The following is a 25403-nucleotide window of genomic DNA, read 5'->3' as shown; positions in this document are numbered from 1 at the left end:
TCTCACACTCATGAGTTTGAGGATGCCGCGCCACACTTTTGACTCATCCAAAGAAATAACCCGGTTGGGATTGGTTGAAACCAATTAATGCTGTCGTATCAGTTAAACCCCAGAGCAGGTAGCCCCATGTCAACGACGAGGCATGCCGGAATTGAGGGCTATTGCAGTATTATTAGGAAACCAGCTGAAGTACGAAAGTCGCTGTTTGTTACGGTTACACAAACTGTAGATTGACAGTCGACTTCTCAAGGTGATTATAATGTGAAAATAGAATAACCTATTCAGGGTATAAGTATGATGAGCGTGCCCTCCGAACTCGAGCCGCGTCTAAAACAGACCAGCCTTTACATTGGAATTAGATTTTTTACAGATATTCATTGTTGACCATGGCGTCTGATTTGTCCGCAGTATCTCAGGAGCATAAGACTGGGAACAATTCAGCAACCAGTGCACAGACTGAAGATATCTCAAGCTCATCGCCAGCTGCAATAACTCACTCTGAGGCCAATGAATCGCTTGATCATGCCTCGTCGACGTCAAAAACTTCAACTTCAGCGGAGAACAGACTACGGCCAGCGGCAGGTATCGTGTTTTCAAACCACTCTGCGCAAGCAGGAACTGACAAGATTGGACAGACGTCATTAACCGGCTCATTTGGGATACCAAATTTGACAGTAACGACTACACAATTGGATACGAGGACCGATTCAATGGACGTTTGGAGGCGAACTTGAGCTCTTGGAAGAAGGATCTGACCGATGAAGAGTTCATTCCGCAGCATCGCATACTCTATATTAAACGCAAGTCTGATGGTGAAATCGTCTGGGACAAAAGAAGAAGGACAGATAAGATCTTCCTGAGTGGAAATTCTGCTTTCAACTTTCTGGGGTTTTTGGCTTGAGTCTAGGAAACGCCCAAGCATGAGTTCCAGCTCCTTCCAGTGTATCAATACTCTGCATTGCGATACCTTACCATCTTATGAATTGTACTATATCTGGTGGATTTTTCAATCTTTCATACTTTCCCTTCATCTGTCGTCCTTGGGTGTTTGCTTCCTGCCGTATGGAAGTGTAAATGAGCTTCCTTATCCCGCACTCAATTGCTGGAAGGTGCGCCGAAGCCTTGCTTCAGGTTAAGCCAGGCGACCCGGAGACGGAAGGAAGGGGACGTTCTGTGCGTGTTGGAATTTCTTTGTTTCTCTCTTGCTCAGCTTACCAAAGATCATCAGCCATGAACTCAAGTTCAAGCTCAGGCGGGTGGAGAGTCCGTACAATGAACTCAATGAGGTCAGTCTCAAGTCGAACAGGTACTCTAAATGGATCTGACGATTATTTGCTAGAATGGATCTCTCGTTCCTGAGGAGGCGTCACAACTACTCGACGACTTCGTCCACTAGCCTTTCTCCAACTGTACCGGTGCTCCAATCCCCCGCAATGTTCCAAGCGTTAACGAGCAAAACGGTCCCGGAAGAGACTTTGAAACAAAAGAACAAATTTGAAAGAGCCGCAATCAAGCCGTCCATGTTCTTCGAGGATAAAGAGGAAGATGACACTGTTGCCCCTGACTTGAAGCATGGAGTTTCTCCGGGTGCTCAATCAGTCCACGTCGCGCACAGGAGCGCTGATGATGAGCAGTCACCTCAGACAAAGACACGCTGCTTCGACGAACTGTTCAACACCCGTGGCCCGCTTATTTCCCCAAGAACTCGCATCAGCAATGATTCCGTAGTTGTGATCGAGATCAAGACGAACTCGAGGGTGTGTCAATCAAAGATTCATGGTCGTTATTTGCGCTAACCTTCTTGTTTTAGATCACTTACGATGATTCCAAGCTTGCCTCTGACCTGACTAGCCGCTTGGCCCAAATCTATCAGAAGCCCGAGGCCTTTATGATGGTCACTATTCAACAAGATGCATGTCTCTATTTTGGCAACTCCGCACTTCCCGCGTATTTGATGAAAGTCTTCGCCTTGCCATATCTCATTGCGCCAATTACCAACTTGCGAAACACGATTCTTATTCAAGCAGCACTTCAGGACCTGCTTCATGTTGCGCCGAGCAGGGGTATTGTCTTGTACATTCCAATATCTGAAGAGAACTTTGCAACAAATGGAGTTACTATGATGGGTGAAATCGCCCGGCTAGAAGGCCACGCCGAAGACCAGGATGCAGGGATCCTCAGAAGTATCTCACGGTCGATGAGGCGAAGGATTAAATCAAACAGCACCACTAGTGCACCTTTGTCTGTGGCAACTACTTCCTCTTGGACTCCTGGATTCGATCCGTGTCAGCAAGAGTGGCATGATGCCAGAAGAAGGAATGTTTCCAGTGAAGGGGAATCTAACACAGTCAGAAAGCCTAAAAGCATGCGAGACTTTGTTTGCCCCGCCGTTCTGGCCTCGGATATGTAGGCGACGTTCATCAAATTCTGCTAATAACACCCGTCCATTCTTTACTGTGGCTTTGATTAATGATGGTGAGGACGTATATTGTTTGCTTTTCTTGGGAACATGTGTATTCCTAGCAATGTTAGATGAAGGCAGTGTGAGCGGTACGAAGAAGTCTGAGTCTCATGTAGCTAGTTTATTAGGGCTCTAGCTGCAATCCTTCATTGCATTGCACGCCGTTTCTTGGTAGACTGTAATGACACACAGTTACGCTCGTATTCCAGCACCTTTCATTAGTGACTCATTAAGTGGCTTCTTTGACTTCTTTCTAAGCGAACGCAATATTATGCGAATTCTTGATGTTGAAAGAATAGTTGACGATATCTGCTTACATTCACTTGACTCCTACCTCTACGCCGCTGATCTCAATTTACATCTTCCACTTGTTCGCTTCCGAAAGGTATCATATCCTCTGATCTCAACCACAATGGATCCACCTTCAGTACGAAGCAAAATAACAGAGATTGAGGGCGACCTTTTCCATGCTCCAGATGGGGCAGCTCTAATCCGTGAGCGAAGCCCTTGAACCATAATCCCAGTCCGTCACAGTAACTGATTTGCTAGACAGATGCCTGCAATTGCCAAGGGTCTTGGGGCAAGGGCATCGCGAAGGCATTCAAAGACAAGGTAACCCAAAACCCTGAGTTGGTTCTCTCCTTGAGCTCTCTGAGTAACTTACCTTGCAAATAGTATCCAGCTGCCTTTGCGATCTACCGTTCTCATTGCCAGAATCTCCTGTCCAGCCCAAGGTACATGTTTGAGCCTGATTTGCAGAGCGAAGAGTCCCATGCAAGAAGCTCTCGAGACGTACGACTACCAGAGGGCACTGCATTGATCATCCCTCCTCAGAAAAGAGACTCTGAGGCAAATGGCAAGAAGCACTGGATTATCTGTTTATTCACGTCCCGCGGCTTTGGGCGGGCCGTCAGTCCACCGGATGTCATCGTCAGGAATACCGAGCTTGCTGTGGCAGATATGACAAGGCAGCTTGCGGAATTACAGACGGATCAGTCTTCTAGAGAAGAGTCGGTTGGGGAGTTGTGGTCTTGCCGGTTCAATGCTGGTTTATTTGGGGTTCCTTGGGAACGCTCGCGGAGGGTTCTGGAAGATGCAGGGCTGGAGGTTACTGTGGTTCGGCCTCATGGGGGGTAATGGCTTATGGTTTCTAACACAGTATGTAGAGTGAGTTGAGCGTATTATGTATTTGAAATAAGAGTGCCCTGTGACAACATCGCATCAAGAAGCAAGAATAGTACACAATACTCTGTAGTTAGTTCTATATTTATACTACGGAGGATCAATGGAGATTGAGAGTACATACAACTTCCCACAACGAAGTATTACGACCACCTAACATTGGTATTCATAGGTTGTAAGCAATAATTTTAAAGTTCCTCGAGCATATAAAACCACAAATGAACACTAATGGTTGGGTTCGAGACGGTGCAAAGAGTGAAAAGGCTACAGATACTATGAATCACGTGACTTCGCGTTTCTCGCGCGAATCGTGTCTCCGGCATCTCCGTGTCTGAAGCCAGGCACTAAAACACGCAGCATACGCATACTACCATTGAAAAAGTACTTGATACAGTGGTCAAGTATTCCGTAAAAATGCCTCCGGAACGGCAAGGCACCCAAAAGCGCCGGCGCCTCCCGTTCAACCCCCCACGACCGCGAGACACCATCACCACCGCCGGACCATCGACCTCGGCATCCACATCAACATCAACCAAAAAAGCTGTCAAAAACACAGCCAACGCAGCTGCGTCCTCGTCAAGGGGCATGCGCAAGGCCGCCATTGGGTCTACAACAGCCTCCTCTTCTCGTCAGAGAGTTCCCGCACGACCTAGCGCTCCAGCTTCTGAGTCAGGCTCCGAACCACAGTCTGGATCTGAAGGCTCGGATACCGGCAGTCAAGATCGCGATAGATCGCCGTCCGAAGAACCAGATTACATTTTAGCGGAGATCACACATAATGATGAGGCGGATGATGTGATGTCGAGCGAGCCTGCTATCCCGCCGAAATTGCTCACTAGGTTATTACACCATCACTTCAAGAGCGAGAAGACCAAAATTGCGAAGGATGCGAATGAGGTTGTGGCTAAGTATGTGGATGTTTTTGTAAGGGAGGCGTTGGCTAGAGCAGCTTATGAGAGGGCTGAGGGGTTGGCTGATCGTCCTGGGGAAATATCGATTGGAGATGGGTTTTTAGAGGTATGATACCGCTCTCAATTGCACTGGACCTGCCATGAATTTGGTTTACTGACATGTAGCATAGGTCGAGGATCTTGAGAAGATGGCTCCGCAGCTTGTGTTGGACTTCTAGACTCATCTTTATTGGTTCTTTGGTCTGGGATTGGAGTTTAAGGAGTTCTATTCGGGTCTATGGTTGAGATACCAGCTGCATGACTATGATAGCATGAAACAACTATGACTGGGGGGTATGAGATGCTTTGATTAGACATGGCTTGAAAGAAAAAGTGTCTATTCGAGATATGATAATGACACAAAACGCTATGCAGAACCGTCAAAATCTATTTACAGTCATATCAGACCACGACATGTGTCATGGTGGATGAAGGCCAATATATACGTGCTGAATTGTGGCACCAGGATTTAGAAGCCATTGGACTAACCACTGACCAGACGATCCGGTGTCGTCGTGTCCGGGGTTGCAGCTTCAGCAGGGTGAAGTTTGGAGTCCGAGGTCATTCTCGGCTCCGACGAATCGTCTATCTGAGCCTTATCTTCCTCTGCGAGTTCCTTCTTCTTCGGCCTCAAAGCTCCATTTTCCATAGCTTCCTCCGGCAAAGGTCGAATGTGGGGTTGACAAACCCACCAGGGTCTGCCATATTCGGCGATTGTTGCCTTGGAGCCTTTCAAATCTGCATCAGGAGGCACTTCAAAGCGCTCTGGATATTCTTCATATTCATCGAGACCTTCCTTGACTGCTTGTTCGACGAGGAACAGAGTGTGCTCGAACGCTGTTAAATCACCTGGTCTGGACCTTGCAAGCGCATCTCGTACATTCGTGTGCTTCGAGACCATTGGGCGCAGGATCTGGAAAAGATGTCCTTGCATCACTCCGAGACTGGGAGAATTCGGTCTCTTCGCCTTGTCCCGTTTTTGCTTCTTTTTCGGGGGGCCATCCTCAGCTTTGGCTTCCCCTGGCACTGTAGGCGACGCCTGCTCGGGCTCTTTGGGATCTGAAGGGAGATAGAGAGGTTTCCGCTTTGGAACTGGAACTTCTATGACATACTGATAGATGATGTCCAAGTATCGGCGGAAAATAGCATCGATACGGTATCCGCCCTTTCCATTTCTACCCCTCCAATACTCACGTCCCTCGCTACCAACGGGGGGAGGTTTGCTGAAGATGGCCGGATCAGACAGATTACCCTCCGCGCTCATTACACCGTCCGCGCCTGTTGCCTCAAGACAACGTTCCAGATCATCATGGTTCAGATTGTTCCCATTTGCGAAGATGACCGTCTCTGGCGGCAAATTGTCGCGCAGATATCGAATATAGCTCCAGTCTGCCAAGCCTGTGTTGTGACCCTTTTGCTCCCTTGTGCGTCCGTGAAGTGTGATTATGCTAGCTCCGGCGGACAATATCATTTTCGCATACTCCAGCGTCTTCTCTTTCGACTCCTGTATGCGGAATTTGGCTGTAACTGGAATGGGAAGCTCCTTATGCAGTCGGTTGATCAGTTTGTAGATCAGGTCCCAGTCCTCTTGGAGAAATGCTCCGTAATGGCCCTTCCGCGCAATACCTTGGGGGCATCCAAGATTGAGATCAACAGCGTCGCAGTAGGGCGCAACATGTCGGGCAGCTTCTAGAAAATCATCAGGATCATTGGCGCAGAATTGTACAATAAGTGGTCTGTCAAAAGCCGGGTTGCCGTCAAGGTAGAGGGAATTGTCATTCTTGTCGAGACCGGCTCGGGTAGGCTGGAAATGTTGCCAGCGAACATTCGCTTGCTCTCGAAACAAGCGCGCATGATACATGGGGGAGTAGGCAAGTATTGGTTTCGGGTCATCGGGTGGCATGAACGAACGAGTCAGCATGCGCCAGGCCTGGGAGATGGAATGGTTAGTCCGGATGCGCTGATAGGAGTGGCATGGGCTATACAAATTCCGATCTGTCGACCATAGGTGCCACAATATACTTGGGACTTCCTAAGCTCTCATAAAACTCTCTGCCGAATAGCTTCTTCCGAGGCTCCGCAGTTGCGCTCTCGGGCGCTTTTTGCGGAGCAGGCTGCGTCTCTAACACTGCCATTTTTGCAAAGAATCGACGTCGGAGGCCAAAAGACGATGGCCCCGGCAGTGGGGTAAGAAAGCGCACAGTCCCTATAGTGGCTGATAGAGGAGAAACAGATATCTAGAAGAATCTGACTTCGCTTGTAGCCTTCCGGGCGGTTTAATAAACACTGCCCTTTTTTTTCCCTTCAGCGGCGATTATCCGGAACGGAAAAACAACAGAGCGAGTCTTATCTTATCTCTAACCATCATTCCAGTCGCCATTGCCATGAGTACAGATAGAATCGTAAACAACCGGCGGTTATTGAGGTCTACACTCGATCATTTCATTGATTGTCGTACTCTATGCCAAAGGCCTGCGGATTTATAGAGAATGACGTTGTAACTAGAAATGATCTTCAAACCAAGCCGTGGTCTACTAGATACCTAGTTAATTAACTAACATCTGTACCGGCTTATATAATCCGAACAGAAGCTTGGCAGTGTTTATTGTCCGAAATGGGCAATGAAGACAGCGACAGTAACTGGGATATCTTCCGTAAGATTTAGAGAAAGTGATGTAGCTCATAGGCAAAGCCTGTATGAGTAGCAGTTGTCTTATGCGCCTCCGATAACTCGATACAGGTTTGACAGTTATTCCGGCTGCGTGTTATACGTCTGAGGGAACAATCATGGACTCCACAGTAGTGGCAGGTGAGTCCAATGAGCACACACCCCAAATCCAGACAGCTTCATAACATGATGGCAGGCTCATCGACAGCTTTCCTATCGGATGACGGAGCTTTTGCAGCTCAACTCAATGGCAAAGACCTCATAATTCACCTCAGTCCCCTATGTTCTGACTTTCAGGAGGTAGAAATCGTTAAGCTCAAAGAGACACCGATTAGATTTTTGAGATTTTCGCGGCCGAACCAACTCGCCCAGTCAGATACCATCAACCGCCAAAAAGAGAGCGCAGAACGACGTATCCTCTGTGCGACCGATACCCGTATTCTGGTCTGGGACCTTCATCCCCTGCAGCTGCACGCTGAGATCGAGAATGTCGAATACGGTGCTCTGAACATTGACTTTGGCGCCGATGAGAATGAGATTATTGTATTCCATGCATGGAACACAAAGTTTACGATCCATTCGCTGGACAGTGGTCGTAGCCAGGTCATTAAATCTCCAAAGGTCTCACATTATAATGGCTTTGGCTTTCGACCGCGAACGCGACAGCTTGCTATCCTACTGAAGCCAGAAACGTCCGACGTGTTGACTATCCATGAATATCGGTCTTACGAGCTGGTTAATCGAGTCAACTTGCCGACGTCGGATGCTCAGGGCTTGAAATGGAGCCCGGATGGAAACTGGATCGCCGTCTGGGATGCGGCAAGTGCGGGTACAAGACTCTTAATATATACAGCAGATGGAAACCTTTTTAGGACCTATAACGGCTCGCCTGATTCGGAAAGTGCTTTTGACCTCGGGGTCAGAAGCATAGAATGGAGCCCAGCATTTAGCCAAAGCGGTACTTCGGACCTGTTAGCGGTTGGAAAAGTGGATGGGACGATAGACATTCTGAATACCAAGACGGTAAGTCATTGTCCTCTGAGCTCTCTTTTGTTTGCTGGAGGTTTGTTACCGTGTATTACGAGTAATCCTAATGACTGGTACAGTTTTCTTGCTGCATGACGCTCTCACATGCATTCCCAATGGAACAGCCCTCGCTAAGCGCCTGGCATGAGAGATTTGTGACGGCAGATGGGAGTCTTGGATACACAGAGTTGCCAGTATCTTCTGCCTTTAGCATGATTTCAGAGTCAAGCGGTCCACCTCGGGGCGCATCAATTATGGCGTTCAGTGCCAACGGTGCTTTTCTCAGCACAGTCGATCAGACACGACCCAATGTTGTCTGGGTCTGGGATTTGAAAACGGAGCCCGGCCTCGTCTCAGTCCTACTTCATGACCATCCAGTCCGACAAGTCGTATGGCACCCTTCGAGAACCGAGTTCCTTGTAACTACATCTAATATTCTTGTCCCCGTTATCCGATATTGGTCGCTTGACAGACACCCCTCAATTATCCCAGTCCCGATTTCACGAGGTGAAGGTGGAAAATACGACGTAAGATGGTTGTCTTCAGGTCAAGATGATATGCCAGCGTTATGGTTCGGAACACTTGAAGATTACGTCCTTGGTCATTTCGAGTTGGAGGGCGGTGCGCAGCAGTTTAAAGTAGCTTACAGCGTAAACAAAGTCCTCAAATAATTATTGCTCGAACACGAGCAGATGATGTTGAATTCAGTTGGGCTATTGCGGATGATTATGACGAGTAATGAATTCTTGTGATCGAGTGTTTTAGTCTACAAACCATAGATGTTTTACTCATAAGAAAAAAAAACCTACGGAGATGGATCAAGATAGCCATCACCTGCTCAAACATTGAAGCCTGATTTACCCATCCTGGATATACTTCCCGCTGGCCAATCATATCCAGGAGGCGGGGCCATGCTAACCGAGCCAGCATCAACGAGAGGGCTTAGGGTTCATACGCACGTGACGCTTAGTCATCCCCCACTCAATTTCGCACTTGGTATTCAAACTTCTGGCCGACGTTCTGTGCAGCTCCTCCGTCGAACATCCGCATCAGACAGTCAAAATGGTACGTTTTGGAAGCGCTTTGTCCCATTCCGATTATGATTAAAGTGAGGCGATACTAATGTTATCTTCAAGGCCGCCGGCGCAGGAAAGCAAAAGAAGAAGTGGTCCAAGGGCAAGGGTACGCAATTCCCATCGTCTTCCCATCATCATATCACCCAAAACCGTTGAAGCGAATGATCATCTTTCCAATTGAAAATGAAAATACCACATCGGTTTTTTTTTCGTCGGGGAGAAGAGATTGACACTTGTCGGATCAACGAAGCTTGGGGTCGGAGACTGGACGAATGCTGACTTGATTTCACTGTACAGTCAAGGACAAGGCCCAGCACGCCGTCGTCCTTGAGAAGCAGACCGCCGAGAGACTCCAGAAGGAAGTCCAGTCCTACCGCCTCATCACCGTTGCCACCCTTGTCGACCGTCTGAAGATCAACGGCAGCTTGGCCCGCAAAGCCCTCGCTGATCTCGAGGAGAAGGGACAGATCAAGAAGGTCGTTGGCCACTCCAAGATGACCATCTACAGTATGTGCCCGCACTGCTTGCATTTCTATAAGTGTGGTTGTCGCTGTTGAATTGCAATGCTAACTGAATGCTCCCAGCCCGTGCCGTTACCGCTGAGTAAACGATCCCATACGGATATTTCTCGCGGTCCTTTTTTTATGCTACGAATGATATCACTATAAAATTCGGAAAGTCTGGCTGGGCGAATGATGTATTCTGGTGTGAAAGCACGCGCTACTGCATATGTCAAGTATATTTGACAGAATCGATCTCACAAAATCTGTTCCAAACTTGCTATTCCGACTCGTAGATACCTATGACCTGATCGTAACCATCATACACGCCAGTTTTGCTATAACATCAACCCACCACCTCCCTCTTCTTCGGCCGCTGCTGCCTCGCCGCCTTACAGAGCTCCCTCTTCTCCTTGGGCAAATTTTCCAGGCCGACCACCTTTCCCACCGCAAAGTACTTCTTGTGGTTACGGAAGAAATTCTCCCAGTGAGCCACCTGCTTCCGCACCTTGCCCAGCGCCACCCTCCTATCCTGCTCCCGCCGAATCTTCCTCTCCCCACTGCTCAGCTTCTTGTCTTCCTCCTCATTCTCAAGGGGGATGAACATCTCCTCCACACCCGTAAGGTCATGCGTGAGGTCCTCCTGGAAACAGCCCGTCACAAACGCACGAGTTGCATCCCGGCCCGCGAAGAAGTTGTAGCTGCCGCCCGGGCCGTAGACGAGCCGGTTAGCGGAGACGTCGAAGATGGTGCCGTTGACGGCGACGTAGATGGGGAGGGAGGGGTCGGTGCCGTTGTAGAGGGCGAGTTGGTCTGGTGTTAGGTACACGGGTCCTTTCTTTGCGTTGTTAGCATCATCGTTGAGGCACGACGGCGGGAAAGAGCAAAGAGCCCTCGCAAAAGACGGGGCTGGCTAACAATGTACTGGACCAAGACTGGCCATCTTGTGAACCACGGCCTGTATCCCCAGAGGACAGACTCGCCGGTCATGTAGTAGGAAAGCCCGCAGGATGCTACGACCAGCGTGAGCAGCACACGGATGATGTCGGCGACGCTGATTCCGCCATCATCGCTTCGTCGCGGCGATGCTGATTTCGTGGGTTTGTCGGATGTCGAGGGAGATTGCGCGGGAACTTGTCTTTGGCGGAGTTCGGACATGGTGCTGGTTGTTGTTCAGATAATGCTGGATGGCATTTGGTTTGTTCTGTGCTGGTGTAAGTTGCATGTAAGTTCGCCTTGGGAACCGAGGCCAGATAGCTGTAAGACCGTATCTCCGACTTCTCCACCAGTTACCTCTAGGCGATGGTTTCACAATTATGGAGCGCGACGTGCAACTGGTATATAATTTGAATTCATTCAGAGCTGCCGCCTCAGCATTCAGGTATATTATCTACATGGTCACACTGTTGGTTGTTCTTTTTATCGCTTCACTGTACTACGTCCATCTAGCTCTCAACTCATTGAGCAGACACAGCACCTTACAGGACTAGTATCCCAGTAAACAGAAAGAGTTGTATGATCATTGACTTATGATTATCATCAAGATCTAAGCTTCTGCGACGAATGCGTGTCTAGCCACATAATATTTCTCAAGAAATGCCACAACCTTTTCCCAGATTGCTCAGGATCACTTATATCTATTCAGATGCTACCCGCCATTGAGAAACAGAACCTAGAAAACTAATGATATCAATCAGTCAAAGCTCACTCCCAATCTTGCAAGAGCAGAAGATGAAGTGGTCAAAAAGTCAGACATCCAAGGAAGAAAATGCGCACAGAGCACGTCTAAGATGGGTTCTAGCGACGGCTAGCGTGGAAACTGCGAATGTGGAAAAGGTTTTCATCATTTCAGAGGGGGGAGAGGAATTTTTTGTTGCGGGTGAAACGAAAAAGGCAGATGCACTTACAGATCATAGGGAGTTGAGAATGCTTGAAGTGATCGGACATGCTGGATTTGGGATGTCAGTTAATCAAGGACACATTCTGCTTGATGCTATAGCTCTTGCTATTGCACTACCAATTATTGCTTAGTGAGTGAGAGAGAAGAAGAAGAAGAGGCAGAGGACGAGAATTGAAACTTTTTAAAGCTCTCGAAAAGGGAAAATTTCGATAAGTGGGTCTGCAGTTAATGATGCCTTGGCGCCTGATGCCTACTTGACTGTGGTTCCTAACATATGTAGATACGGTCTAGCACCTTGATCAAATCGAACTTTCAATTTGGAGATAGTGTATGTATCGAGATATCATGAATAGCAGTAGCCTCAACAGAGAGAATACTACCATAGGGGGACCACGGCCCAGTCACTTGGGGCTTCGAAGACTTAAGGCCAGTACAAAGTGTTTCGTTAATTTCAAGTACATTTTCCATGTTCTTAGCTCCTTGGGCCTTGCTCGACTAGTTGAGGCTGCGTCTGCTCCTGGCCTGCATGATCTGTATCCTGGTCTTGCTCCCAGCTCCTTGAGAACACATCATTAAGCGCTTCTTGGAACGTGCGGCAGTTCATGTCGATGAGCCCCTTCTTCTCTTTCGCTTCAGGATTACGAATCACAGAGACAAGACATAGGTACCTTGAACAGTCAGTACAGTTTTCAACGATAGATATGTCGGAGACAGCTCACTTGTTCATTTCCATCAGATGTATCATGGTCTCGTCATGCAAGACAACATGACTTTCCGCCTCTTGTATCTGATCTCCCTTGGGCTTGCGGTCTGGATGGTCCCACGAATACAACTCTGAGACGTCAACAATTACGTCTATGTAATCCGAGCACATTTCGTAACATGACATGTCGACGGGACGAGTGTCCGAGGCAATGTAGATTTTGCTCAGGACATCGAAGAGGTATGTCTTCTCGAAACCACAATTATTCGCAAGGGTATTGATCAGATTTTCCAATGTAGAGAGATTCGGGATGAGCTTCTGGATCACCTTGCTGAAAGCCTCGAAAACAGAGTAGTCATAGATTGACGTCAAATAGTAATGTACCGGGGCATTCTCGTAGCCGGCATCACTTAACTCATCCGAGATACGCTGGACTATGTCTTGGAAGGTATCTGTGCGATATTCGTCTGAAAGCCCGTCAACTTTGTGGATGAAGACTTCGATATTGATGTTCGGGTAGTATTGCTGAACGGTCAAAATGGTCCGGTTCAACCTAGCAACGGAGTCTAGATAATCATCCTGGGCATCAATCACCCATACAAGCGCGCCTAAACTGCCGAAAATAGCTTCTAGGTCAAATGACGGTTCGAGGTATTCTAGCTGACCAGGGAAATCCCAGACTTGGAAGTCCATGAAAGAGCTAAAGACTGTGTAAGAACAGGATACGGCAGTGCAGGGGAGTACTTACTGAATCGAATCTTTCTGGATACGGGTCGTTGATTCTAGAAATAATGTCTCATTTGGCGGCATCTTATGGAAGACAACGCTGGCGATGGATGACTTGCCGCTCCTGGATAGAGTTAGCGACACGTCAAAATCATTCAGACACGGATAGCTCACCGGCGAAGCCCCATCAGAAGTAAGCGCGGTTTAGCATCTCGAGGCTTATTCGTGCCCGGTTTGCCTTGTACCGGCGGCCCCAAATGCTGGTTTGCAATCTGAGACAAGAGAGGTCAGCTCAGCAGTAGACTCATTAATTGCGACAAATTGTCAATTCCATCAGAGAGACAAGCTTCGAGCAAAACAATGGATCGTCAATGTGGCATTTCCTGTAATGCCCAGCATAGTTGGGCGAGGAAGTTGACCAGGAAGCAGGGTTCCTTACATCCATGTCGAGTGAAGAGGCTTCAGACAAGCCGACGGTAGTGAAGAACACAGGTCAGTAATCCAATGTGCTGCTTGAGGGTGCAATATGCGACACTGGGGACAAAGATGATGAGTGAATGTTGAAAGACGGTCAGATCTTCAGCCTCATGGCGAGGCACGCTGTGATTTTGACCAGAAGCCTGAACACTGACTGCATCCACGTGACGGTGTATACTATCCAGGAGGTTCAGAACAAGAGTGAACCAGAACGTAATTGGGGAAGTTCCTGCGTAGGACGGATACTCTCTAGCTCACTACGATATCGCAGACGGAAGAATGATGCGACCCAGACAACTGCGCTGTCAATACCTTGAATCTCAATGGCAGCGAGAAGGTCGTGTGTTGATAAAGGTGAAGGTGCAGTGTGGTCCTGGAGATAAGCCGGGTTAGGTTGGCTTGGCGTTCAGAGTTCCTGTGAAAGAGCGTCAAACTGCCTCGCTTTGGGTATTCTTGAGAGATATCCAGACAAATAGTCTCATTGCTATTCTCCAATTCCCCCTCCACCATCCTTGGAGTATCATGAGAAGATACTGCCTCGGGCATGTTAGGCCCCTGCCGAAAGAAACTAGTCGCGCATCATGATGGTCGACAGCCACGATCCTGTGATGGATGATCTCATCGCACGCTTGCACCGTCAGACCCCTCCCACGGCGAAGTAGGAGAGATGTAGTTCAAAGATCTTGACTTTCTTCCACACAGCTCTAATCTCAACGACTAAATCCTTATTGACCAGCGCTACTCAGACGGATCGAGCGCCAGAGATATAAATCTCTCTCTCTCTCTCTCTCTCTCTCTCTCTCATGTCTAGTTCGTCCAGAAACTGAGTCCTTTAGCGCCTACGCGCACTGTCCCATCCAGAAGCAACTAATCGCCAACGACCCTGTACAATGCTGCAAACACCAGAAGAATTGAAATCCGCATTCAGCTATATTGGCGCTGCAGCCATTTGTTATCTTGCCGTACAAGTTGCCCGCCATGTTTACTGCTACCTCCGACCCTCCAGTCTCTCTCGCTATAACCCCGCTGGAAAAGATGCGTGGGCTTTGGTGACCGGCGCCAGCGATGGAATAGGTTTCGGGTTTGCCCAGGAACTCTGCAAGCGTGGATTCAACGTTTTCCTACACGGTCGGAACCACGACAAGTTACTACGAAAACGCGATGAGCTGCTGGCCGAGTTCCCCAACCGAAAGATTCGGATCATAGTCTTTGACGCGTTTAAAAGCTCTGAAGATCTCAGATGGATTGCACAAGAGATTGGTGACGCCCGTCTCACTGTTCTGGTCAACAATGCTGGAGGGGAGGTGAAGTTGTTCGAGCGACTGGCCGATTTAATACATGAAGACGTGCAGGCAACCATCAGCCTTAATTCTACTTTTACGGCGCAAATCACGCGCGTCCTGTTGCCGGTCCTGGAGAGGAATAGCCCGAGTCTCATTCTCGCCGTCTCTTCGGCAGCAGCTTATGTGATGCCGACCCTCACAGTATACAGTGCTTCCAAGGGATTCGTGGAATCCTTCACCCGGTCGTTGCAAGCCGAAATGACGCTCGACGGAAAAGACGTGGAGGTTCTCGGGCTACGCGTGGGAAATACTAAGAGTCAAGGGAATGATGTGGCCGTGGGCCTATTCACCCCAAGCTCTCGCACGCTGGCTTCCGCGGCCTTGAATCGTGTCGGATGCGGCAAACCGGTTGTCTGGGCATATTGGCCTCACTTCCTCCAGGGTCTGAGCTTTCATCTAATTCCAGGCAAAATGCAGATTCAGATATTAGGGACCCTTATCAAAGCCATGAAGCGGGAGGCTGAAGCGAAACGGGCGAAGAAGAGATAGTGTTATCTGATGAAGCGAACACATGGAGCTATCGACATATTGAATAGCAAACTCTATCGCTATGCTGCTCAAGGCTAACTGAATTTTAACGAGAAGCGCAGCACGTATGTATGTCATTGCAGATAGTCAACTTACTCGCTTAATGATATTCAAATCTGATTCACTTGACCCCGTCCGTAGTGGAAGAATATCTCGAGGTCAGTGTCGTGGAAAAAACGCAAGGAATTGTAGGCAGGGAATAGGATGCTCAAGGGAGTCGATGAGAACGACAGGCAATCCTCGGCACTGCTTTGATTGGCCCCTTTCTTGTGCACCACCATTGGCGTCATCAATTGCCAGATCCGAGTCACCTTAACACACGCTCTTTTTAGTGCATGGTGCAACACTAACTTTGCACCCAATTGCTATTTTCTTTGAATTTTTCCATGAGGTTCCCCTCTGATTGCTAATAACCAGTCTGCTTCTTCACTTCTACGTGAGGTGTTACCAATGACGACTCTTGTGCCCCGCGAGCCTTACTCCAAGGAAGAGCTAGAGAAGCTCTATCCAAAGGAGCTTCAGCTTCAATTGGTCCAGGTGGTATGTGATGAGATACAAACGTATTTTCCGCGCCGAGTTAATCAAGCATACTGAGTGAGAATGTAGTTTCTTCGTCACGGTACGATATTTCCCGCTATCGAAACATCTCCAAGCAATTGGGTCTAAGAACGGTTATTCAAGGTGAACGGACGCCGGTCTCCTCGCGATTTCAGAATGTATGTAACATTGCAATTTCCGATCAGATTGATACATGACACTCGAGCTGACATCTCCAAGGCGGGCCTCGCGCCATGTAAGAAGCCCCGAACCGAATTCACGATCGCCCTCAACCTTATTGCTCGTTCCTAACTCGATGACCGCACAAAGATTGGCCGTATTGCAATGTCGCGCGTCGGATGATCCAGATGGCAGCCAGCGAGAAGGACCTCTCATCGTGGAATGGCTTTCAATGGCGAAGAAAAATGGAAGCCTTTGGTGACAGAGACGAGTCGGTTGTTGCCGTGGGTGCGACCGGTGACATAGAGGGCATCTGGCAAGTTCACCGACTTCCGAGACGAATTGGTAATTGTGAGGACCTGATAGCTGACTGGATATACGCTTCGCGACTTTTGCAGCCAACATGGTGAACTGACAGATAGAGGGCGGGAGACTACATTTGAGCTGGGCCAGCGCCTGAGACACCTATATGTCGATCAGCTCGGTTTCATGCCAAAGATCAAATCGGATACGGAAGATATGTATCTTCGCGCCACGCCTATCCCTCGAGCTCTGGAGTCTCTCCAACAAGCCTTCTGGGGCATGTACCCGGCCAGTGCTCGTACGCAAGACTTCCCTCCACCGGTGATTGTTGCTCGCTCTTTCTCGGATGAGACACTCTTTCCTAATGAGGGTAACTGCCGACGGTTCAGGCAACTGGCCCGGCTGTTCGCTGATCGTGCCGCGAAAAGATGTACGCTACTGTTTCGGAATCAAAGAAGTGAAAAGTCGAGCCTAATGATAACGCTACAGGGAACGATTCCGAACAAATGAACTATCTCAACAGCCTCTGGTCTAAGTGGATGCCCGAAGCCTCTCCCCGAATCGCCGTTGACTCCCATCCCCGCCTCTCCGGTATCCAAGACACGATCAACGCGACCGATGCCCATGGGCCCGCCACGAGACTACCCGCGGAGTTCTATGACAAGAAAGCCCGCGAGTACACCAACACCATCGCCGTCGACGAGTGGTTCGCAGGATATGCGGAGAGTAGGGAATACCGGAAACTCGGGATCGGCGCCCTGATGGGCGACGTAGTCGACCGTATGGTCAACGCCGCTGCCAACGGCGGCTGGCGCAGCGAGCGCTCCGCGTCTGGCTCGTCCACGGAGAACGGCAAGGCGATCAAGTTCGCCATGAGTGGGTGCCACGATACCACCCTCGCCGCTATCCTGGGCAGCGTGGGCGCCTTTGACGCCAAATGGCCGCCTTTCACCTCTTCGATCGCTATTGAACTCTTCTCCCGGGTGGAGAACCAACCTCCATCGTCACCTTCCCCGTCCGCCAAGCAAAGGAGTCTCGTCTCGTACCTCACGGGGCATGATGCCGTGCCCTCGTCCAACACGGACCGCACCCCGCTTTCCTCTCTGCCAAACTCAACCCGGCAGGCATTGCAAAACCACTACGTGCGTATTCGATACAATGACGTCCCGGTCCGGATTCCCGGCTGCGCAGCGAAAGCGGAGAACCATCTCCCTGGCGACGAGACCTTCTGCACGCTTGATGCATTTAAGCAGATCGTGGATAAGTTCACGCCCAAGAACTGGAGGGAGGAGTGTGTACAGAATCTGGGGGAGGGACTGTACGGTAAGGACGATGCGGAGAAGGCTGTTGCCGGGTTCTAGTAATACCTTCGGGGGCTAGTTCATAGAGGGTAATCACCTCTTGTAATCCAGTAGACTGGGATAAATGGATGTACTTGGAAAGCACAGTTTGTAATATAGTCGCTGGCTGGTCAATAACCAACAATAATAGACTTGCGTAAATGCATGCACCCATAGTGCGAAATGAAACCACGGATACAATTCTGTCCGTATATGTATTCGCTCAGGACTTCCGTCTATCATGGAATATTCTAATCTAAACAGCATCACCACTCTTCGTCCGAATACTCGGGCTCGAGCGCCGTCCGCTCGCGCTCTTACTCCTACTATGACTCCGACTCCGACTGTGCTTCCCACGCCAAAACCGATCCATCCACTCGTCGTCGTTCGAGCCCCATCCATTCTCGCTTTCGCTAGCGCTCCACACAGATCGACCCTGGTCAATATCCATGGCCTCGCCGGTAGCGGCGGCGGGAGTGGCAGAGGATAACGGCTCAGCCCCAGCGGCCCCCTTCTTCTTTTGCTTCTGCTTCTTCTCTTTTGCCAGGGCGTCAGCCGCTTCACGGATTTTCTTCTGCTTGTTTGCTTCGACTGCAGAGGCGCGCTCGAGGATGTCGAACAGCTTCTCGATGGCGGGGGCGAAGGCCTGCGCGATGGGGATGTCGCCGACACGGATGCGCATGTAGTCAAAGGCGGCGGTGACGGGGGCTTGGAGGGGTGGTTTGTTTTCGTTTTCCGCGGGGGTGACGGTTAGGGTGGAGGGTACAGGCTCGGGAGCGGGTTCGGGTTCATCGTCGGGCACGTCGAGGTCCACTCGCGTCATGGGGGCGGGCTTGGGTTCGGGTTCTGGTTTTGCGGTGCCGGCGCCGGCGCCGTGGTCGACGTGTGCGACTTTTTGGTACCGCTGGCTGAAGTGGGTGAGGACGACAGTACGGGCTTGCATCATGCGGCCGACTTCGAGGGCTTCGGAGGTGGTGGAGTGTTTCTTTGCGATGGCGGAGACGGCCATGTCGTCTTGGAAGGTGGCTTCGTGGATGAGCACGGTTGAGTCGCGACCGATGGTGGCGAAGTTGGTCGATGGGCGGCAGTCGCCGGAGAAGGAGAGCTTGAAGCCATCTGGGAAGACGAGGGAGACGGCCATGGCCCCACGACAGTGTGACACCCTGGTTGTGAGGATATCAGCGAGTCCGGTCGCCTGACGCAGGAGGGGAGCTAATGGGGAGGAATCGTCGTTGAAGTCGAGCGTGGACGTCTGAGGCCGGCTCCCGTCTGCTTCCCACCCGGGGTAGGAGCCGTCGTCACGGCAGTGGCGATAGGTGAATTTGGTCGTGTTCTTGGAGTCTGGGTTGATGTAGCTGGGATGGGCTGCCAGAGGCACTAGCTTTCCAAAGCCGTAGTCCTCGACGCCGGCATACTCCTCGAGCCAGCCGATCATCATCTCCTCGGACACGACAAACAGGCGCTTTTCTTGGAGGATCTTGCGCATGTCGGTCTCGACATCGCCTGCTCCAGGTACGCCGTTTGGGTAGTTCGCACGGAACCATTCCTTGATGACGGAAGCGGTGCCAAGATGGTGATCAGCGTGGAGATGGCTGATCCAGATCAGCCGAAGGTTCTGCAGCACCTCTTGCAACTTCTTCGGTTCGTACATGCGCTTGAGCTGGCCGATCGTATTCTCACCGCAATCAAGCAGATAGGATCCCACGCCAGGCACATTGACGAGAGTGCTGGAGACGTTGCGGTATTTGGACGGCGAGGATGAGCCAGTTCCCAGAGTTACAATCTCCACATTGGCCCCAGGAAGATCTTTACGAAACTCGGCCAGTTTCTCTTGAAATTGGGGGTTCATGACCCGCCTACGGATGGCAGTCACCCGCTGCTCGATTGAGCGAGGGATCCTCTGCACGGTCTCAGCAGGGTTGAACAGTGGCACGACCTCTGAGCGGTTAAGCTCGAACTTGGGTTCCATGTCGATAACCAAGCCGGGTTTGACCGGTTCGAATGGCGAGTTGCGGATCATTTCCTTGGTTGTCTCTGATTCGCTCGTAGGAGTACCTGGCTGTGGCAGGGTCTTGTTGTCATGAACAGGGACGGGATAATTCTCGCCGCGCAACCTAGCTAGCCTGATGGAGGACCCTGCCACGCTACTCAGTGCCAAGTAGTTGGGACAGTAATCCGTGCTGGAGACGGTGTGTTTGCAATGCGACATGCGAGCGACAAACTCGCGGAGGCGAGGATGGTCGCCTACACCCGGTCCTAGGATCCACAGGAAGGCCTCTAGTCCCCTGGTGACAGAGGCCGAGTTCCATTCCGGCCGGTCAACCAAATCATCCACGTAGTCAGAGGTAGGCAAATCGATGATTGCCAGTCCCTTTCCGAGCCGTGGTGGACCCAAGACCATATCGGGGGTGACGGTCTTTCCGTCCTCAGACAGCACATTCTCGCCCTTCGTCAGACGCGCAAAGTTGGGACCGGCGCGAACATTCAGCTCTTTTGCCTTTTGTGGATCGAATTTGCCTCTGAGATCGTGGTTGCGCACGATGTAAGAAACCGCCTCGTCGCACCGTGTTGTGGGCGGGAGTTTCTCCACACCAGCTCCAGGCCAGGGTTGACGCACGAGCACCTTGATGTCAGGAAGTGGCTTGTCACTTCCAGGAGCAGGGCCATGGTACGGCTTCAGGTCTTTGGTTTCTGGGTCCCGGACGAACATGACCGCAGGCATTTTGACCTCGGCCAAAGGAGTCTCGACGAGAGCATCCATCCTCCACGACGAATTAAACATGTCGGAGATGACGGATTGCCTCATGATCTGGTCCCGAGTCCGCTGGCTCAGAGCAGGCTTGTCAGCGTGACGTTCCTGGAACTCGTCCAAGCTCCTTTTTCTTGGACTCTGAGGCCCGACTTGAGGCGATGCCCTCCCCGACCGCTGCGACGGCGAGGGTCGAATGGGCATGGCCCACACTTTGATGTTCCTGTCTGACCAAGTCGGCTGCTCAAAGGGATCAGCGGTGCGTGCCTGAGAACCCGACTTGGACAGACTCTCCGAGTCGTATTCCCTCGTGAAAACCGGCATCCCCTTGCGAAAAACGAATCGCCGCGCAGTAGCCAGGGTGTGCGTCAGGTTCCGACCACCATGGATCGTCAACGTGCCTCTGTCAGCCTGCCCGTCCTGCTGCTGAGCCTGTTGTTTGACAGGCTGACCACCACGGCCCTTGGCCTCTTTCTCACGCGCAGTAAGCTCCAGCGCATTTGCGGCGCTCGCCAGCCCATCCGCCAGCGTGAGAATCACACCGATCAACCCGCCGTTATTAGCCCATTCCGTCCGCCCCGTCAGAAAAATATCTGTAAGATAGGATAGCTTGACGCCACGCTCCGTACAGGCCCGCTGGGTCCCCTCCGAGATCTGCCCAAAGAAATACCGCTTCTCCGGAAAATGTAGGACGACGGTCGTGCCCGGCGTATCGGCCGTCGGCGTCGTCAGCACCTGGTAGTAAAACTTCATTGGCTTGTTTCCAACAGGGGAAGTAGGTGTAGAGTCGAAGCCGGAGTCCTGGTGCGAAGCAGGGTTGTATATAACGTAGGTTTTCCCTCGTCTGAATACGAGTTTGGGCGCTCTGAGAAGATATGCCTCTGGATTGATGTCGCGGCGATAGTCGCGTGTTCGAAGAGCCTTGAACGGACGACTAACTGACAATTTGGGAGGCCCAGATGTACCTTCGTAGACCCGGTGACGCGACTTGAGGTACGACGCAGCTCTAGAGAAGCACGAAGAGCCTGCTGGCGACGGAACCAGGCGAAAGGCTTTGGTGAACAGCCTCCCGGAAAAAAGAAGGGAAGCCAATGTGGCTGTTGAAAAGCTTTCACCGAAGGAATGGATGACACTGCGCAATCATTGCACAAACCAAGAGTGAGTCAATAGAGAGCTATCCAGGATTGAAACCAGGATTGACTGACTGTCGTCTTGGATGAGTGGCTCTGTTTGCGAGTCAGGATACCTGAGCTGCTGAGTGATTTTAGATTTGCCTCCGCCTAAAGAATCTTGGCGTGTTTTGACAGCGGAGGTATAGAGCACGCAGCACATCTACGATTGAAACGCTACGAATACTTAGTTCTCGTATTTCTTTATTTGTATTTTGAAAAACTGCAGCTTATTCTGACTTTTGATCTTATTCGACTACAGCTAATACCGGTTCCTAATGGCGAATGGACCCGGGGTCCAATTCCTATTCCCTTACCAAACAGAAGCGAGACCTGTCCATCAATATACCAAGACTCCGATAACCCAGAATTGACGATCAACCGAAGGAAAAGAGAGAGAGTATGAAGGAGATGCAGGACGCAGATGTACAGTCAAATGCCATGAACAAAGGAAAGAGGGGGAGTATGTATCCTCACAAGAGATGGATGCTCACAAGCCCAAATGAGTACAAATATCAAGAATGGAATCTACAAAATCCTATAGGTATCGCAAATGCTCGGGCGCGGCGCGGGGAAAGCATGAAAGATGAGAGGTCATCACAGAGACGCGTTGGAAGGCTGCCTCCATACTGTTGCAAAGAACGATAAAGCGGTCTGCAGTGGCCTTGGACTCATTTTCGACCACCAGGTCAAATGCAGGTGACGACTTTTCAGATCGGATGGTGCAAGGAAACTCCACAGGGGAGTCTGACGATGAGGCCTTGGCGGGGGAGTCGGCGAAGAGGGCGAAAGCAGGGTCGGACTCGTCAAACTGGATATCTGGGTTCTCGACACCGACAGGAGAATCATTTGTCTCCTCCTTTGTATTTGGCGGCCGCTCGATCATGGGGATTTCATCCTTTGCAGAGGATACTTCTGGCAGACATGTTCTGAACAAAGTAGAGCTCTTTCCGGAGAGCATCTCTGCGTCGAGTGCGGGACCTTCGGGAACCTCTAGGACAGCAAATACAGGAGTGTTGCCATAGCTCATGTCAATTCCTGTGTTCCAGGCGCTATTGTTAAGACCCATTGCAGAAACATCCATCGGTTGATTAGGAACCATGACCATGCCAACCTGAGGGTTCTGAGGGACTGGGATACTGTGATTAGGAGTGGGATCTCTGACAATGCTAGCCTGCATGGGTGGCTGCCCCATGGGCTGTGGTTGAGACTGAGGTTTAATCTGCTGCTGCTGTTGCTGCTGTTGTTGTGGTGGTTGCTGCTGCTGCTGCTGTGGCTGGGATTGAGGGACCTGGGATTGAGGGACCTGGGATTGAGATTGAGGTAGATTGGGCGTGGGAACGCCATTGACGCTCATCTCGTCGAGGAACTGAGAGAAATGAGGGGAGGAGAGAAGCATGCGAGCAAGGTCGGTGAGACGAGCATTTTCCTCGTACAAAACACGATTCTGAAGACGTAGTTCGTGGGCTTCATTGGTCCGTGCAGCGACCTCTGACTCAAGTTGGCCGATATATTCTAGGTAAAGTTAGCATTTGCAGATATGGTCGCTGTTCGAGTATCAGAAGCATACCCTTTCTGCGCGATCGGAAAGCGCGTGCCGAAACCTTGTTGCGTAGTTGCCGACGCTCCTTGCTACTGAGTTTCTTTCCTTCTTCACTAGCAAGTAACCTTTCATCTTCGTCCATATCCTGCTCATCCTTCTTCATCTTGGCCATCTGGGGTAATGACGCAGAGGGCGATGGGGTGTCCTCGATAGCGCCCATAGCGCTCTGTCTCAGCTGTTGCAAAAGGCGCGTAATCCGCTCCTCCACAGCAGGGTTCGCGGCGCGAGGGGGCTGGCTCTGCTGTTGCTGCTGCTGGAATTGCTGCTGACGAAGCATCTCATGTTGTTTTTGTTGTTGTTGAGCCGCCTTTGCCATGGCTGCTTGTTGTTGGTGCATTCCCGGGTACATGCGGCCGACCTGAGTGGACGGTCCGGCAGAAACGACTTCATGACCCCCAAGGGCATTGGGATCAATAAATTGATTCTTACTGACATTGGGTGAGAGATAGTAAGGAATCGCGCCCATGCCATCAGACTCCAGGTCCATTTCCGACGGGTTACGAGAAGACATGTTGTTGAAATCAAACGAAGTGTCTTCCCGCTTCGTGTGGCTACTAGCGAACATGTCGCCATTCATCTGGTAAGCAGGGCTCGCGTTCCCGAAAGTGACGCCGGCCATCTGATTGAAGTTCATTGCCTGGGCTAGGGCTCCTGGTGGCAGACCAGTCTGCTGCTTGTGTTCCTCATATTGGTGGCTAGGCCCTTGGAAAGTCATAGGTGAGTGACCATTGGCAGCGAATGTCGCACTGCGAACATCGCCGGCGGTGAAATCTGAGCTGGGGAGAGAAGGCTGGCTTGCGAGAATGGCTTTTGGTCGAGCCTGTTCGGCGGATGTGTAGGTGAGTTGATCGAGGTTGATGAAGCTGTCAATGTCCTGTTCGTACACGGTCGGCATCGGCGAGGTTGATGATGACATGACCGTAGGGGGTTCTGCTAGAGTCGCCATTTTGTTGATGGACTGCAGGGGCCTCCGATATCGACCGAATGAAGCGACCGGGCGATCAACGATGGACAATTGATGGTTAGTTTGATAGGACGGCCGGATATATGTAGATAGCGAATGACGCTGAAAGGCCTGATAGAGATTTTAGGGATGTGCGTATGCACGAGGTTCTAGAAGGATATCCTTCGAGGAAAGAATGGATAGGGAAATGAAGTCGAGATGATGAACCAAGGAGTCGATATCAATGGAAAGGGTGGAGAAAAGGTATGGGATAAGGCGGGTCGAAATCGTAGCAACGGTAGGATGGGTCAGGGAGATTGAAATCGACCGGTGGAAAGGGCGATAGTTGTAGAAAGACAGACAGATAGATAGATGATAGGTTATGAGGGATCATAAACGTGAAGCAGAACGACAGGAGCCGGGAGGTACCATAGATTGGTCGCGGTAGAACAAGGAATCTGGAGGAGCCACTACAGTACTAGTATCAAGGAGGCCTGCGAAGTGGGCACTTTGTCCTCTCCAGGAATAGAAACCACATTAGGTAGAGCAGCTTGCGCGTCTCCAGCTGACTCAGCGTTGAGAAGCGGATTCCTTTGCCTGCTGTGGCTGTTGATTGGTTTGAGACCTAGGGCTAACAATGCTGCACCCTAAGGAGGGGATCCACCCTCCTTACCAGTTCCGTATTGTTACTGTCTTGGATACGGCAAGTCTTGGGTGACAATCAGGAGATCTTCCACCAAGATCTGGTAGTTTGTTTACTTCAATCCACGGTAGTTGATCGTCAGATCAGGTCAACAAGAGATCCTTTATGCAGCAGTCGACCACCTGCATGTCATGTTCATGTTAAGTTTGTGTCATATGTCATCCTCAACCAGGAATACAAGAGCCCCCAACCAAGTACTCTGTACTAGGGACGGTATTATAGTACCCCTGACAGTGCCCCAAGTAATCAATCGCAGTAGTCCTCGTCTGGTGTTATGTGGACTGGCGCTTTACTGTTTCAGGTCTGTGTGTCCGACGAAATCGCGCTCCCCCATCC

General features: G+C 50.6%; 13 protein-coding genes and 1 non-coding gene across 14 annotated transcripts; 8 read left to right on the top strand and 6 right to left on the bottom strand.

The window, feature by feature from the left end:
• Positions 1–386: 386 nt before the first annotated feature.
• Positions 387–901, top strand: AFUA_1G16564 (DUF504 domain-containing protein; the record flags this gene model as incomplete). The annotated part of the gene is made up of 2 exons (XM_001481683.1): positions 387–582; positions 636–901. The coding sequence occupies 2 exons, from the start codon at positions 387–389 to the stop codon at positions 899–901; spliced, it is 462 nt and encodes a 153-aa protein (XP_001481733.1).
• Positions 902–1074: 173 nt separating this feature from the next.
• On the top strand, positions 1075–2410 carry AFUA_1G16560 (MIF domain protein; the record flags this gene model as incomplete). The annotated part of the gene is made up of 3 exons (XM_747930.1): positions 1075–1286; positions 1340–1757; positions 1811–2410. 3 exons carry the CDS (start codon positions 1075–1077, stop codon positions 2408–2410), a joined length of 1230 nt encoding a protein of 409 aa, XP_753023.1.
• Positions 2411–2696: 286 nt separating this feature from the next.
• Positions 2697–3679, top strand: AFUA_1G16556 (macro domain-containing protein). The gene is made up of 3 exons (XM_747929.3): positions 2697–2955; positions 3015–3073; positions 3137–3679. The coding sequence occupies exons 1-3, from the start codon at positions 2733–2735 to the stop codon at positions 3596–3598; spliced, it is 744 nt and encodes a 247-aa protein (XP_753022.3). The 5' UTR covers positions 2697–2732; the 3' UTR covers positions 3599–3679.
• Positions 3680–3981: 302 nt separating this feature from the next.
• AFUA_1G16553 (CENP-X/MHF2 family protein) lies at positions 3982–4772 on the top strand (the record flags this gene model as incomplete). The annotated part of the gene is made up of 2 exons (XM_747928.3): positions 3982–4660; positions 4725–4772. Exons 1-2 carry the CDS (start codon positions 4058–4060, stop codon positions 4770–4772), a joined length of 651 nt encoding a protein of 216 aa, XP_753021.2. The 5' UTR covers positions 3982–4057.
• A 305-nt stretch (positions 4773–5077) lies between these two features.
• AFUA_1G16550 (tRNA-dihydrouridine synthase family protein) lies at positions 5078–6728 on the bottom strand (the record flags this gene model as incomplete). Its single annotated transcript, XM_077804000.1, has 2 exons — positions 5078–6523; positions 6579–6728. 2 exons carry the CDS (start codon positions 6726–6728, stop codon positions 5078–5080), a joined length of 1596 nt encoding a protein of 531 aa, XP_077660168.1.
• A 227-nt stretch (positions 6729–6955) lies between these two features.
• AFUA_1G16540 (WD40 repeat domain-containing protein) lies at positions 6956–9010 on the top strand. The gene is made up of 3 exons (XM_747926.3): positions 6956–7402; positions 7458–8284; positions 8368–9010. The coding sequence occupies exons 1-3, from the start codon at positions 7381–7383 to the stop codon at positions 8956–8958; spliced, it is 1440 nt and encodes a 479-aa protein (XP_753019.2). The 5' UTR covers positions 6956–7380; the 3' UTR covers positions 8959–9010.
• A 294-nt stretch (positions 9011–9304) lies between these two features.
• On the top strand, positions 9305–9970 carry AFUA_1G16523 (40S ribosomal protein eS25; the record flags this gene model as incomplete). Its single annotated transcript, XM_747925.3, has 4 exons — positions 9305–9352; positions 9424–9469; positions 9661–9870; positions 9948–9970. Exons 1-4 carry the CDS (start codon positions 9350–9352, stop codon positions 9968–9970), a joined length of 282 nt encoding a protein of 93 aa, XP_753018.2. The 5' UTR covers positions 9305–9349.
• Positions 9971–10209: 239 nt separating this feature from the next.
• On the bottom strand, positions 10210–11147 carry AFUA_1G16510 (putative heme/steroid binding domain protein; the record flags this gene model as incomplete). Its single annotated transcript, XM_747924.2, has 2 exons — positions 10782–11147; positions 10210–10701 (listed from the first exon to the last, which is right to left on the bottom strand). Exons 1-2 carry the CDS (start codon positions 11019–11021, stop codon positions 10210–10212), a joined length of 732 nt encoding a protein of 243 aa, XP_753017.1. The 5' UTR covers positions 11022–11147.
• Positions 11148–11607: 460 nt separating this feature from the next.
• AFUA_1G16505 lies at positions 11608–11712 on the bottom strand. The gene has a single exon (XR_013344478.1). It is a non-coding gene; the product is annotated as an uncharacterized ncRNA (small nucleolar RNA).
• Positions 11713–12235: 523 nt separating this feature from the next.
• AFUA_1G16500 (GTR/RAG family Ras-related GTP-binding protein) lies at positions 12236–13637 on the bottom strand (the record flags this gene model as incomplete). The annotated part of the gene is made up of 5 exons (XM_747923.1): positions 12236–12431; positions 12483–13166; positions 13215–13316; positions 13367–13464; positions 13632–13637. 5 exons carry the CDS (start codon positions 13635–13637, stop codon positions 12236–12238), a joined length of 1086 nt encoding a protein of 361 aa, XP_753016.1.
• Positions 13638–14559: 922 nt separating this feature from the next.
• Positions 14560–15501, top strand: AFUA_1G16490 (putative short chain dehydrogenase/reductase; the record flags this gene model as incomplete). The annotated part of the gene is made up of 1 exon (XM_747922.1): positions 14560–15501. The coding sequence occupies one exon, from the start codon at positions 14560–14562 to the stop codon at positions 15499–15501; it is 942 nt and encodes a 313-aa protein (XP_753015.1).
• A 299-nt stretch (positions 15502–15800) lies between these two features.
• AFUA_1G16480 (putative acid phosphatase) lies at positions 15801–17921 on the top strand (the record flags this gene model as incomplete). The annotated part of the gene is made up of 7 exons (XM_747921.2): positions 15801–16080; positions 16147–16159; positions 16222–16256; positions 16318–16333; positions 16408–16573; positions 16656–16990; positions 17050–17921. Exons 1-7 carry the CDS (start codon positions 15991–15993, stop codon positions 17919–17921), a joined length of 1527 nt encoding a protein of 508 aa, XP_753014.2. The 5' UTR covers positions 15801–15990.
• Positions 17922–18156: 235 nt separating this feature from the next.
• AFUA_1G16470 (ribonuclease Z) lies at positions 18157–21402 on the bottom strand (the record flags this gene model as incomplete). Its single annotated transcript, XM_747920.1, has 1 exon — positions 18157–21402. The coding sequence occupies one exon, from the start codon at positions 21400–21402 to the stop codon at positions 18157–18159; it is 3246 nt and encodes a 1081-aa protein (XP_753013.1).
• A 639-nt stretch (positions 21403–22041) lies between these two features.
• ADS-4 (bZIP transcription factor) lies at positions 22042–24886 on the bottom strand. The gene is made up of 2 exons (XM_747919.2): positions 23389–24886; positions 22042–23333 (listed from the first exon to the last, which is right to left on the bottom strand). The coding sequence occupies exons 1-2, from the start codon at positions 24365–24367 to the stop codon at positions 22357–22359; spliced, it is 1956 nt and encodes a 651-aa protein (XP_753012.1). The 5' UTR covers positions 24368–24886; the 3' UTR covers positions 22042–22356.
• Positions 24887–25403: the final 517 nt, after the last annotated feature.

The sequence above is a fragment of the Aspergillus fumigatus genome, chromosome 1 (genome assembly GCF_000002655.1).
Source record: "Aspergillus fumigatus Af293 chromosome 1, whole genome shotgun sequence".
Lineage (NCBI taxonomy): Eukaryota > Fungi > Ascomycota > Eurotiomycetes > Eurotiales > Aspergillaceae > Aspergillus > Aspergillus fumigatus.
The sequence above is the reverse complement of the archived record's forward strand: the minus strand, read 5'-3'. Positions and strand labels throughout refer to the sequence as shown.